Source organism: Larus michahellis, chromosome 8 (assembly GCF_964199755.1).
Source record: "Larus michahellis chromosome 8, bLarMic1.1, whole genome shotgun sequence".
Classification (NCBI taxonomy): domain Eukaryota; kingdom Metazoa; phylum Chordata; class Aves; order Charadriiformes; family Laridae; genus Larus; species Larus michahellis.
In genome coordinates this window covers 29,324,079-29,336,728 of record NC_133903.1, presented here as the reverse complement: position 1 = coordinate 29,336,728, position 12,650 = coordinate 29,324,079, and the positions used below count along the sequence as shown (strand labels likewise).

The 12,650-nt window shown below is 45.5% G+C and overlaps 1 protein-coding gene across 1 annotated transcript; it reads left to right on the top strand.

Annotated features, from left to right (window-relative positions):
- The first annotated feature begins 1,042 nt into the window (after nt 1-1,042).
- On the top strand, nt 1,043-11,659 carry TSEN15 (tRNA splicing endonuclease subunit 15). Its single transcript, XM_074598440.1, has 4 exons — nt 1,043-1,162; nt 2,009-2,090; nt 3,363-3,498; nt 11,226-11,659. The coding sequence occupies exons 1-4, from the start codon at nt 1,058-1,060 to the stop codon at nt 11,428-11,430; spliced, it is 528 nt and encodes a 175-aa protein (XP_074454541.1). The 5' UTR covers nt 1,043-1,057; the 3' UTR covers nt 11,431-11,659.
- Nucleotides 11,660-12,650: the final 991 nt, after the last annotated feature.

Sequence of the window (12,650 nt, the reverse complement as noted above, 5' to 3'; positions counted from 1 at the left end):
TTAAAGAACATCTCGTTCCATCCCCCCTGCCATGGACACCTCCCACCAGACCAGGCTGCTCAAGGCGCCATCCAACCTGGCCTTGGACACCATCAGGGATGGGGCAGCCACAGCTTCTCTAGGCAACCTGGGCCAGTGTCTCACCACCCTCACAGTGAACAATTTCTTCCTAATATCTAATCTAAATCTACCTTCTTTCAGTTTTAAACTGTTACCCCTCGTCCCATCACTACACTCCCTGACCAAGAGTCCTTCCCCAGCTTTCCTGCAGGACCCCTTACGTACTGGAAGGGGCTCTAAGGTCTCCCCGGAGCCTTCTCTTCTCCAGGCTGAATCCCCCCCAGCTCTCTCAGCTTGTTCTCACAGCAGAGGGGCTCCAGCCCTCCCAGCATCTCTGTGGCCTCCTCTGGTCCCGCTCCAACAGCTCTGTGTCCTTCTGATGTCGGTGGCCCCAGAGCTGGATGCAATACTCCAGGTGGGGTTTCACCAGAGCAGAGCAGAGGGGCAGAATACCCCCCTCACCCTGCTGGCCATGCTTCTTTTGGTGCAGCCCAGGATGCGGTTGGCTTTCTGTACTGTGAATGCACACTGCTGGCTCATGTTGAGCTTCTTGTCCACCAACGCCCCCAAGTCCTTCTCCTCAGGGCTGCTCTCCATCCATTCTCCACCCAGCCTGGATTTGTGCCTGGGGTTGCCATGGCCCAGGTGCAGGACCTTGCACTTGGCCTGGTTGAACTTCATGAGGCTGACACAGGCCCCACCTCTCCAGCCTGTCCAGGTCCCCCTGGATGGCATCCCTTCCCTTCAGCGTGTTCACCGCACAACGCTGCGATTAGAAAAAGGGACCGCAAAAGGGCCCACTGTGTTAAGGTGTACATATATAAATATATACACACATCGTCCTGGCCGTAAACAGGGTGAGGACAGAGCCTCGTCTCCGGCGGGGGGGGGGAGCGGAACGGGACGGGGGCGGAACGGAGCGGCGCCGCCGCCGTGTCCGGGGAGCGCTGGGTGCGCGGCGCCGCCCGGAGCGAAGTCGCGTTACACCGGGGAGCGCATGGAGCCGGCGGCCGGCCCGGCGGAGGGGGGCTGCGGCCCGGCGGGGGGCCAGGGGGGCTGGGCGGGGGGTGCCGGCGGCAACTGGATGGCGACTCACCCCACGGTAGGCCCGGGCGCGGGGCGGCGGCCCGGGCGCTGAGGGGCGGTGGGGGGGCGCCGTTGGGGCCCAGCCGGCTGAGGCGGGGGGAGGTCCCTCTTTCCTGCCCGTGCCCGTTGTCCAGGCCCCTGACAGGATTCCCCCTTCCCCATGGCTTTGAGGAGCATCTCAAGGGGGGAGGGCTCCTGTCGGTGATCATGGGCACCCCGAGGCCGCGGGGCCGGTGAAGGGGGTCGTTGTGTCGTGTGTGTCCCGTCCCCCCCCGCGAAGAGTTGCTGGAGGAGGAGATGTTAACAAAACGTGTTTGGCGATATCGGGCCTGTTGAGGGGGCTCGCCCCCCGGCCCGTGAGGAGCGCCAAATGGGGTTGTTGGGGGGGTTGCCGCTTTTCCGAGGGGACGAGGTTTTAGATGCTTGAAACGTTTTTTGGTTTTTGTTTTTTTTAAATCGCAGCTGGAAAGCGCAAGCGTCCTAAGCTTTGACTCCATCTTAATTTTTAGTGCACTGAAAACATGGAAGTATTTAATTTGGCTGTCACCTTATGTTGATGTACTGCAGCAAAAATAGGTAAAATTCATAAGCTTTCTCCACAAAGCCAGATCTGTTCCAGAAATAGTTGCGATTCCCCATGTATTTGTTTATCTGGCGTGCTTTCTTAAGCGCTGAAATAGGGGGAATGTGGAGAAAAGAGCTCTTAAGATACTGTCAGAAAACAAGTACTGCTTTTTAGTTGCCTGTTGGTCCTTAAAACTGATTTCAGTGGCTTAGATGGCCGTACACGTTCTGGGTTTGGTCTGTGCATTCTTAATATAACTTCTGCTCTCCTTCACCAGCGTTACTTTTTGGGTTTCAGTTCACAGAAATGATGTCTCTTGATATATCCGACAGCGCTCAGATCTATGCTGCGTTTGTGGTATACCTGGACCTCCTGGAAGGTAATTTGATGAAGCGACTGGATAGACATCTCAACAAATGTGTTTGTCTTAGGTGCTATTGAAATTTTTGCACTATCAGGACCTTTCCTACAAAGTCCTTGGCGTTGTTTTTGAAACGTAATGCAGTGGTGGTTATTTAAGAAACAGACGGTATTTTGGTGCTGAAGATTTCTATCCTGTGCCTACCTGGAGCCCATTTTGGGCTTCAAAAGCCCATTTTGAAGATGAGGACCCATTTTGTCCAGCAGTTACGGGTGCAGGCGTTCCAGGGCAAAGGCACTCAGCATGGGGAAAAAAAGAGAGGAGTAGGGGAAGGAAAAATAGAAAGGTGAAGTTACAAGTTCAGGGGTTGTGCTGGTAAGAGTGTCCTCATTTGTAGATTAATGTCAAAGTTACTAAATCACAGTGTTTCACTAAGGTTACCGTTTAGCAAATGGCTGATGTGTGCTGGCCTGATTAGGATGCTGTTCTCTGGAAAGGGCAAGGATTCCTATAGGAAAGAAGATAATTTGGAAGTCTGGTGGCAATAATTATGACCAATGCAGTGTAGTCTTCTGCTGTCTTGTGAGAGATTTATGTGATATGTAAACTTCTGCCTGTGGTTCTTCCAAGTTGGCTGTATTGAAAAGCAACTATAGGTAGGCAGGCAGCCAGGCTAATAAAAATATTTCAGTTTCTCTTGGAGGCTGGTGGTTCTAAAGGTCAGGGAAGGGAGGGATTTTACAGGCCAGAAAGCACTGTGTCTGTTATTGTTACACCTCTGAAGAAAATGCCCTAATAGGCTTTAAGAGAAGGCTCCTGTAGTTTTGCAGCAAAAACTTTTAGCTTTATCCCTTCAAATGGAAGGGAAGAACTGTGTACTATCATTAATCGTGCTTTTAGTTGACATGCTTCACAGTTTAGGGTACTGATAAAGTCCAAATTTGGATACAGTTTTATGCTCTAGATGACAAAAGCTGCATGGTTTTTATCTTCTTTTTGCCTTTTTGAAACAAAGCTTTGTCAGACAGATCCCTTTTCACCATCAATCAGTGTAACTCTGGAGTCAGCAGACCTAGTACTGCTCCTGTGGGTTTCTTTAGCAGGATTGTTTCTCAGAAGGGGAATTTCACAGTTGAATGGGGTTGTTGTCTCTCATGGGAAATGTCCTGTGAGGAGAGGGAGGGAAAGCAGAACCTTAGATGTTAACTTAAATATCAAATTTTATATTTGAATTATTAAAATTCATGTGTTTGTGTTCTGGTCCTTCTCCTCGATGATGAACCTTTCTAGGGAGAAACTGGCATGAAGTGAAGCATGTCGGAGTAGCAGAACTGCAGCTTGTATGCTTACACGCACGTGAAAAGGAACAGGACAGTCTCCAAGTGATGGTGCCGGTACCTGTGCACATATCGTTAAGCCACGAGAGGTGAGGATGTGGTCAGTGTTTGGCTCGTGTTACCAATAAGACAAAATGAAGAACAGATATATTTAACAGGCTGCTGATGACTTGGTCAGGAGGGGAAGGGGGAGGATACAAAGCAGCATCAGAGGAAAGCAGTATCTCAGCCTGTAAGCAGAGTTATTTTGGGTGCTGCAAACATACATGCAAAGTTGAGATTTCATTAATTTTCTAAGCTGCATCAATCTCTGCTTCTCCCTCTCTGCAAGTGGTGCGCCTTTGATGTCAGCTTCCCACAGCAAGAGACTCCTGCTGATAAAGACTTCATATTGTTCAGAAGTTGCATTTGTTCTAGGAGATAACAATGGATATCAAAGTATGTCTTTGAGAGACAAGGTCAGAATACAAGACCTTCACAGTTTATGTTTTGAACATTCTTGTGCTGCTTTTTTGTAGTGTGGGAAATCTAGCAATACTTCTTGTGTCACTGGGCTTTAAAGTACCCAAAAGGAAAGAAATCCCCTCAGACCTGTTTAAGAATAAACTTTTTTTTTTATTATTATTGTCAAATTTATGGATAAGCCTGGTGTGTTTGGCTTGGTTTGCTTTTTGTTTTGAAAGTATAATTTGGCTACTTTCAACCGGAAATTCCTCTTACTTATCCGAAGTCTAATGTGTAACTGTCCCTTGAGCTGTGATTTTTTTACTTACTCTCCTTACATGTGCAAGACCAAGTAATTTTCAAGTGGAGGACAGCATGGCTGTGACTTTGTGATATTACAGATATTTGCAGCCTAGAGAAATTCCCCTTCAGTAATTTTACAGCGTATTTTAACTGGCCCTTAGAGCAGCCTCAGACCCACAGTCTGATTTACTCGCTGATAATGGTTGCCTTCTCTTGCTGGTATTTGCCATTCTTTCCTGTGACATCTCTGAAGACCTGAACTATTTCAGCTGCATCATATGGTAGTACATATTTCAATTTCTTCTGTTCCTACTCTTGCTAGGAGCATATGCACAGGGCTGGCTTTACAGATCTTGCTAGTGTTTGCTGTTTCCATTTGCTCTCTGGGCAGCAGCCTGACACAGTAGTAGGTAGTTAATGAGTTGCACTTAGCAGACATGTATGTGTGTGCACTCTAGGATTGATGTTTTAGACATGCTATGGTTATTGCTTCTTTTTGAGGTTTCAGAAGTGACCAGTCGGTCTCTTGCAAACAGACTTCCATCTTAATTCTGCTGTGTGTTTCCCTAAGAGCATGTTTGTGAGGGGGGAGAAAATGTACTTAATAGATATTGATGGATTTGAATACTATCTACATGCTGAAAAAATCTTCCATTTGCAAATACTGGTCAGTCTCTCTTGTGGGCTTGGCCTTACAGAGAAATGCGGTGTGATCTCCACAACAGAGGAAAGCTGGTGAGAGGTCTTGCGGGATGAAATGCTTGAGTGTCATTCAGCCTCTCAGCAAGAAGCAGGTCGCTGTATGTGTGTGAAAGGGACACGCTGCTACTCACAGTTCAAAATAGATTTTAGGTGGGAAAAGAAGGCAGCAAATTAGGATATGTGCTGAGTTGTGCTTGTTTTAATGTAGTGCGTTTCCACTTAGGTTGGAAACTTTGATTCCTGGTATTGGATCATTGCCAGCAAGTGTGTTCTAATTGGCTTTTAATGACAGTGAGATATTGCACTGCTTGTATGTCCTATCTTTTACTGTTTCATTGGAGCTTTTCACTTGGAGCTTCTGAACTTGTTTGTACTGTGGTGATACTGTTTGCTCTGCTTCTGGCACCAGTGCGGATGGAATCCATTACTGGAAGGATGTGTGTTAGAGAAGCAAAGAGTGAATGCATCACATTGATTAAAAATACAGTTTGTGACTAGGTTTCGCTACAGAGTAACTACACAGAGTGTATTGTCACGAAAATGAGCTGAATACTGGGCTGTAATGCCAGGTGAGTCCGTTAAAGCCTGTATGTGTTCAATACCCATAGGTGTCATCAGGCAGGAAGATTGTATATGCTTGTGTTTGTGTTATTGAATGTGCGTGTGCATGCGTGGCATTTCATTAGCGAGTCACCACTGATCAGAGGGGCCTGGTCTGGCTTCGTAGAGGAAGGACAGCTTCAGCTCCTCAGCTCCTTTGCAGGAATCGTAGGCAAAAACCAGGGGATATAGACAATATCTGTAGCTCAGAGTTATGTAGCGCGGAGGGAGGCCATTAAAAGGTATCCTGCAGAAGGAGTTGGAAACAGCGTTATACTGCTACTGCCTCTTTGTTCTGACAGCGATGAATATTTTGTTGTTGTGATTATTGATAGCAGGAGGTGTGTTGGGTATCTGATGTCTTAAATAATAATTTCTCATTTGACTTCCCAAGCTATATGTAGACAGGGAAGCTTTTGTACTACGCTGCTTTGCCTTGTGTTCAAAGCAATGCTTTGGTTTTTTGTGTTAACCTGCTAAAGGTAGAGGAAGAGGTATGAGTACAAGTGAATGCAAGGACTGGAAGCAATTTATCCTCTTCTAAATCAGTAGTTTGTGAAATAGATCTTCCTCTAATCTGAAGTGGTTTTGCTTGTAAGAAGCCCTGTTATTTTAAATGCGTTGGAAGTGTGACGCACTCCTTATCTTGTATCCTCTTCACAGTTTTGTCAGTAGCTCTTCTGATATAAGCATTATTTGAGTTTATTCATACAGTAAATCACACATTGAAAATGTAATTAATGGCTTCTAAATGCAAACTCAGTAGTATAAAAGTGATTGATGTGACTCATACAGCTGGGTTGGTTGTGCAGTACTATGATTGAATGTCCTACGGTTGGTGTATCTTATACAACTTCGCTGAATTCTGATTCCTCCCTTTTGAATGATTTGTCTTGTTTTCTTTTTCAACTTCCATGGAAAAAAGGGTTTTATGTTCCTTGGGGTTTCAATTCCTTTTCCTGATCAGTGAGGCACATGATGTTTTCTTTGGTGTTATTTTTTTTTCCATTACAAAAACCTGAGTTTCTTCTGGCATCCCATGTTCCTTTAGTTTGGAAACAAATCCCAAGGAGTAGTGGCATCCATTTACACCGTCTCCCACCACCATGTGCTTCTTCCCATATATTTTGAGGCACTAAGTTAATATTGCTGCCTGCCCTGTATCTAGATGAGGAGCAGCGTTCCTGATGGTGAGCCATGCTGTGCTGTGTTTGTAGTGCTGGCTAAATTCAAGGTATTGTGCTTTTAGGGGGGTTTCCTCTGCCTTGGTTCTCTTGTCATGGTGCCTGTCTGAACAGGTCTGGTACAATGGTGCACTCCACTGCACAGAGTAATGATCTCTGCGGCGGTACAGAGACCAACTTGTGTTGACTCTTCAGCCCTGCCTTGCATGGAGGGGAGGGAGCTGTTTGGGCTGGCCAAGCCTGCAATGAATTATTCATCCGAGTATAAAGGGCAGATTGAAAGTCTTTGGCTTTTGTGGTATGGAAGGCAGTAGTTCCATTTCAGCTCAATGGAGCACTATGCAACCTCCATAAAACTGCTCTGAGCTTCCAGAGTTTCTGCAGCTTCTTGGAGGTACTTGCATGGGCTATATGGCTGAAATACTCTTTTGTTTGTCATAAAAATTTCTGCCCATGTTATATTTCCGTTATGATTCCATTCTCTTTTAGTTTTTGGACAGTCAGTTAAAACCTCAAGTTACAATTGCCTGAAATTCACCAGTCGTATGTCTATTTCCTTCTCTGGAGTGAAAAGGGCGATGTTTGTTTTATTAGAAGGAGATCACTAGGAAACACAGTACAGATTTCTGATGTGTGTACCTAGTACAAAAGTGTTTTGTAACAAAAAATTAAGATGGGGTAAAGGTGAAAAATTTCCCTCTTCTTTTGTATGGGGTTGACCGTCCCCAGGCTTCCTAGCCAGGCTGAGGCGATGAACGAGGCTGAGCCTGTGGGTGGACATGTACTCAGGTGATTGAGTATTGTGCTGTACAGTGTCCTTCAGGAGACAACAGAGTGGAATGGTGCATTCTTCCAACACAGGCTTTACTTGAGATGGTATTGAAAACATGCTGAGCTTTCATTCAGATACTGCAGGACAGTATGAACTGTTTCTCAGCTGCACCTTTTCTCATGTTAAGTCTCTAGGTTCTGCTTCAAACTTGATGTCTTGCCAGTGGAGTGGGCATACCTGAATGCCCGTTGAAAAGGAGGAACCAGGTGGAGCCAGTCCATGCCAAATGCTCGACACCAGGGCTTCTGTGGGGCTCATGCTGTTGCAGCATGGCTGGGGAGCCAAAACCAGAGTCATTGTGGACCCCTTGGCATCACTGGGAACAATGTTTGCGGAATGTGTCCTAAAACAGTTGTGACTCACGAGGAAAAGGCTGGTCAGGACGCTGGAGAATGGAGGTTATAAAGGCTGTTGGTGGAGCATGCCAAAGTACTGGATGTATTGAATTTCGCTGTTCCAGAGGCTTCTAATATTTGACACTTGCAGAAAAGTTATATCCACTTTTACTTAAGCAAAAGCGATCTTTTATAACTGACATGACTTGTATGGTGTAGCAGATGTACTGGTTATTAAGGAGCTTATCTGTAACCATTTACTTATTAAATGAAGTCAGCTAGCTCTATTGGGGGAGGTGTTACGTATGGGCTTCTTGTTTAAGACTTCATTTTAGTCATTGAATGCAGTCGTGTGAGATGGGCAGCCTAGAGGGCTGTGTCTCTTGAAATAAAGGCTTCTAGCCTTGTTTAGGAGGTCAAACATTCATTCCTTTGAATTTCAGAAGGCCAAGAACACTTCTTGCCTTTTTCTTTTATTTTCATAGACAGTGTTAGATACATCAAAAGGATGAAAAGAGCTATACCTTTCCTGCAATATTTCATCTTTGTGTTCGTGGCAGTTAGCAAGTGCAGTGAAATCAGCACAAACCCAGATGTTCTGTGACTCCTTCTTTGAAATGTCCGTGCTGCAGAGAAGCTTTATGAACATGCTGGATGCAGAGGCTAACAGTGATGCCTTCAGGGGAGGGGAGGAAACGCAGGCGCCTGATACAGACTTCCTGAATTCCAGAGCTTATTCTTTTAAAAGATACCCTCTCGCTAATCTGCAGATGTGCTGCATTGCATTATGGCAAGTTGTGGTATGCATGAATGAGAGCTCTTGTTTTGGAGCTGCCTGTGTTGAGAAAAGGGGGAAGAGGAGCATCCTGCCTTTGGAGTTTTAATTCTTTACAGCGATAGAGGCAGATTGCCCATGTGCAGTGGAAGGCACTGGGCTCTGTGGACAGCAGTGTTAGCAGATCATCATGGGGCGATGGCATGCCTTTGTGCTCTTTACATAAAGACAGAAACTCAGTCTGCTGAAAAGTAAGTCAGGATGCAAAGAAGCTTCATCAGTCTGTTGTCAGGATCTGGCCTCTTTTGGGATCATGGTGCATCTTCTAAGTCTAAGTGCTAAATGGGGGAAACAGAGGTTCAGATGGCTCTGCTTGACAGTATAAGAAGAAATCATGAGTGATGGGATATCTAGATCTAGGGCCTCGCTGTTACATCCATCCCCCTAATAGACTAGGAAGAGAAACGGTGACAGTTACTAAAGAAAATATGAAGGAGCTTCTGCCCTGGCTGAGGTGAATACAAGCCACTGCCTGAGTCTGCTTCCAGATATGGGACTGTCCACACTCAACGTGCGTTTGGTTTCTTTGGGTCCCAAAATGTCTCTGCCGGGTAGCTGTGCCTGTATTTGGCTTTTTATTATTATTTCTATTTCACATTCCCAGGAGAAAGAGAGAGATTAATAGTGGATATTATATGCTTCATAAAAAGCCATGGATGGTTCTTTCCTCACTGGGTCTCTGCCAGTAAGTAGCCTGGCCGCATCATTGATAACTTGTTCAGAGCTTCTCCAGACGTGAGCTGCCAAGGTGTGACAAGTGGATTCCTGCTTTGTGCATGTGTAGCATGTCTGGAAGGACATCTGGAATCCTTCCCCAGGCCCTTGTCACCCTCCAGAGCTATGGCAAGACGTTGTGGGGCTGGAGGTACCCCTAAAGAGGGGCTGGAAGTGAGAAGAGCGGAAGGTGCCCAGCATCAGCACAGAGGTACATCCAGTTCATTTGTCCTTGCTCGCTGCAGTCCCGGTCCCTGCTTGTGCACCTGCGAGTCGCATGGTACTTACTGGTGCAGCTGCAGCAGGCAGTGACCCCTCTTACTAGGTGGTGCTTTTACTGGAAGGCCTTGCCGTATTTGAGGCATTGCTCATAGAGGGATGCATTTCTTTCTTGTTGCAGAGCACCTCCGTCCATGAATTGTCTACAAACGTGCAGACAAAGCAGTGCCAAGGTGGCAGGGAGCGGAGAAGTTAATGTCACGTTGCTTGAAATAGGAGTCTTTTGCAGGTGTCTCTCTTCTGCCAGTGGCCAATATAGATCTCTTTGCTTATTTGTTCTCTTGTTACGAATTGTGCTGATGGTAGGAGGACCAGAATATGGCTTTTCACAGCCTTAGTATCTCTGTTGCATGAAATGACTCGCTAACTATATTGTACTGCCTTGCCTTGCGTGATATATGGGCCGTTAGTGAAAGCAAAAGAAAAGGCAGTACTGAGTTTAGCCACGTTGAATTATGAACGGTTCAGAACCCAGATGGATACTTAAGAGGGTCACGGGCTTAATAGCATAGGCTTTTCCAGGCTGCTGCATATTCTCTGCCGCTTTCCATTTGGCTTTTATTAAGGGATCAAAGAGGTTTGGAAGGAAGATGATGATTAAAGTTTGAAAGCTGATGCATTTAGAAAGAGCCTTATTTTCAACTACAGTGCCCAGCTTCAGAAATGCCCATTTTCTGGTGAAGGAGATCTCGGGGGCACATGAAGTGAGGGGTGATTTTTTCCCACTGACCTCTCCCCGGAGCGTAACCTGTCCTGGCAATCCCAGATGAGCCCTCTTGCACCCGACATTTAGGTGAAGGAGAAAGCTCCCTGTGGTCGTGCTTGCTATGGGGAGTGTTACTGTTCTGCCCTGGGGTACTTGCTCCCCAGTCGGAACAGTAATACAAGGACTCCAGGAATCGGTGCCGTCCTCAGCTCTGAGCTGAAAAGTAACTGGCATGTTATTCTTAAAATAAGCTGAGCAGGAAAAATTGCATAACTTTGTCTTGAATTTTTAAGGAAGACATTATTTATGCAGACTGTCTTGAAGAAGAACATTAGTCTTGTGGCTTCTAGTCTAGACGGGGAGGTAGAGAAACCTGGCTTCAGCTCCTGCGTCTTCCGTGGTCTGGCAGAGAACTGTAGCACAGAGACTGGAAGGCTTATCTCTACAAATGGAGCAAGTCTTAATTATTTTGTTCTCTAATTAAACACCATGTGTTATTCAATTAGATAGGTTTGTTTTTTTTTTTTAATCTATGAAAACAAGGCCATTAGAGATTGCCATGCTATGATTGTGGTAGTTGAAGGATGGTTGAGACACGTGCACAGTAGTACACCCAAGCACAGCTTAGAAGCATGTGTCAAGCTGTTTCCAGCAGAGATGTATGTAACTGAGTATGTTTTTATAAGATTCTTTGTTATTTGATTTTGTTGCTTGATTATATGACTTTGGATTTTTATTAGAACAGATATTATACTTTCTTTAGTGAAGAAAAATTTGCAGAATAAAACCAGGCAGAATAAAAACAGCAGAGGTGCGCTTCTACTGTTGTGCCATCGTTGGGCGGTTGTGGACTCCTTTCTAATGGATTGTTTCCTCTTCTAGGATAAGAGAAATCTTGAAGAAAGCATCTCTCCCACAAGAGGATCCTGACACCCCACTGTCAGTTACCTTGGCCATAGTTGAGTCAGATTCCACTGTAGTCTACTATAAAATGACTGATGGCTTTGTAATGCCAGATCCGCCCGACGGTACCGAGGATGTGGACAATAAACAGTGGAGAAAGAAAAGAAAGAACCTTTTCAAATGATGAAGACAAACAGACTTTTCTTGAACTACTGTCCTCAAACCTAAACAAATCCAGGAACTTATGTATGTAAATAAGAAAGCCTGCCTTCTGCATATCAAGCATCTATTCAGGGAGAATGGAGGCTTGTGCAGCTGCACTGTAATGAAATGCCATTTAAAGTATGAAATGGGTCATGCTTTTGAGACAGAGTGCTCCTGACTAATAAACATACTTGTGAGATGTTTCCAAAGCTAGTCTCTCCTTTATGGCTCTTCAGGTACATCACGGAATAAACACATCCTTACCCGTATTGTAAATATTGATTGGAGGTAAACCTTAGGGGTTTCTGGCAGAAGTACTGATAGGAAGTTAAGGGTTTTGTTGTTTACACAGTGTCTTTGTCTTGACACTGTGAGAAGTGCTCACGCTACTTCCCAGGTTACATTTCTGAACATTTACCTTCTTTCCCCTGAAATACCTTATTTTATATTTTTCTCTGCAGAGGGAAAACTGACTCTAGCAATATCAGAGGCTACTAGAACAAAGCGTAGACTAGCAAAGAGGGGTCTGGATCTGCCTGAAGAACCTCCGAGCGGAGGCCAGCCCTCCGCATGGGGATGGGTTATGCCTGGATCAGGGTAGTGTTACCCACATAGCCGAACGCAGGTCACGATCCAGAAACACCACCAGGCTCTTGTTTCACATACAGTGTTGGGACGACGGTCTAAGAACCGAAGGTACCTTGTGTTTGCATCCCAGTGCGATGAAGTCTAAACGGTGACCTCCCCGCTCCTTGTGTTCCCTGTCTGAAATAGCTTCAACGTGATGCTAGTGTTTAAAGCTCTCTGAAGAGGAGCATGACAATGGGGCGTATTTTTATCTGTCACCAAAGTGTGTCACCTTCTATGCTATGAGCAGACACTAGCTGTTATCTGCTTCATTCAGCAAGCAGGTTTCTAAAGCCATTGTGATTTCTAGGATATTTTTTTTTTTACATAGCTTCTGCTAGTCAAACTGGCTGCCCAAGAGGTACTTCAGCTAGGAGTAAGGTAAGAGGGAACAAAACCTGACTTTAGTTTCTTTTATGGGAATTTTCCATGTCTTTCACATAGAAATCTTTAGGTTAAACTTTGAGTTCCTTGGAAATCCAATAGTGCCCCAGCATCAAGAAGCTGATGAACAGGCTGCGGTGCATGCAGTACATTGCTCAGCCCATCCTTGTCTCACGGATCCAGGGAGCT

What these genes read in the sequence shown, in the direction of transcription:
- TSEN15 (XM_074598440.1), top strand. Translation starts at nt 1,058, where the DNA reads ATGGAGCCGGCGGCCGGCCCGGCGGAGGGGGGCTGCGGCCCGGCGGGG. An exon ending in ATACCTGGACCTCCTGGAAG is followed by an intron (nt 2,091 to 3,362) that starts GTAATTTGATGA and finishes GAACCTTTCTAG; the next exon opens with GGAGAAACTGGCATGAAGTG. An exon ending in ATATCGTTAAGCCACGAGAG is followed by an intron (nt 3,499 to 11,225) that starts GTGAGGATGTGG and finishes TTCCTCTTCTAG; the next exon opens with GATAAGAGAAATCTTGAAGA.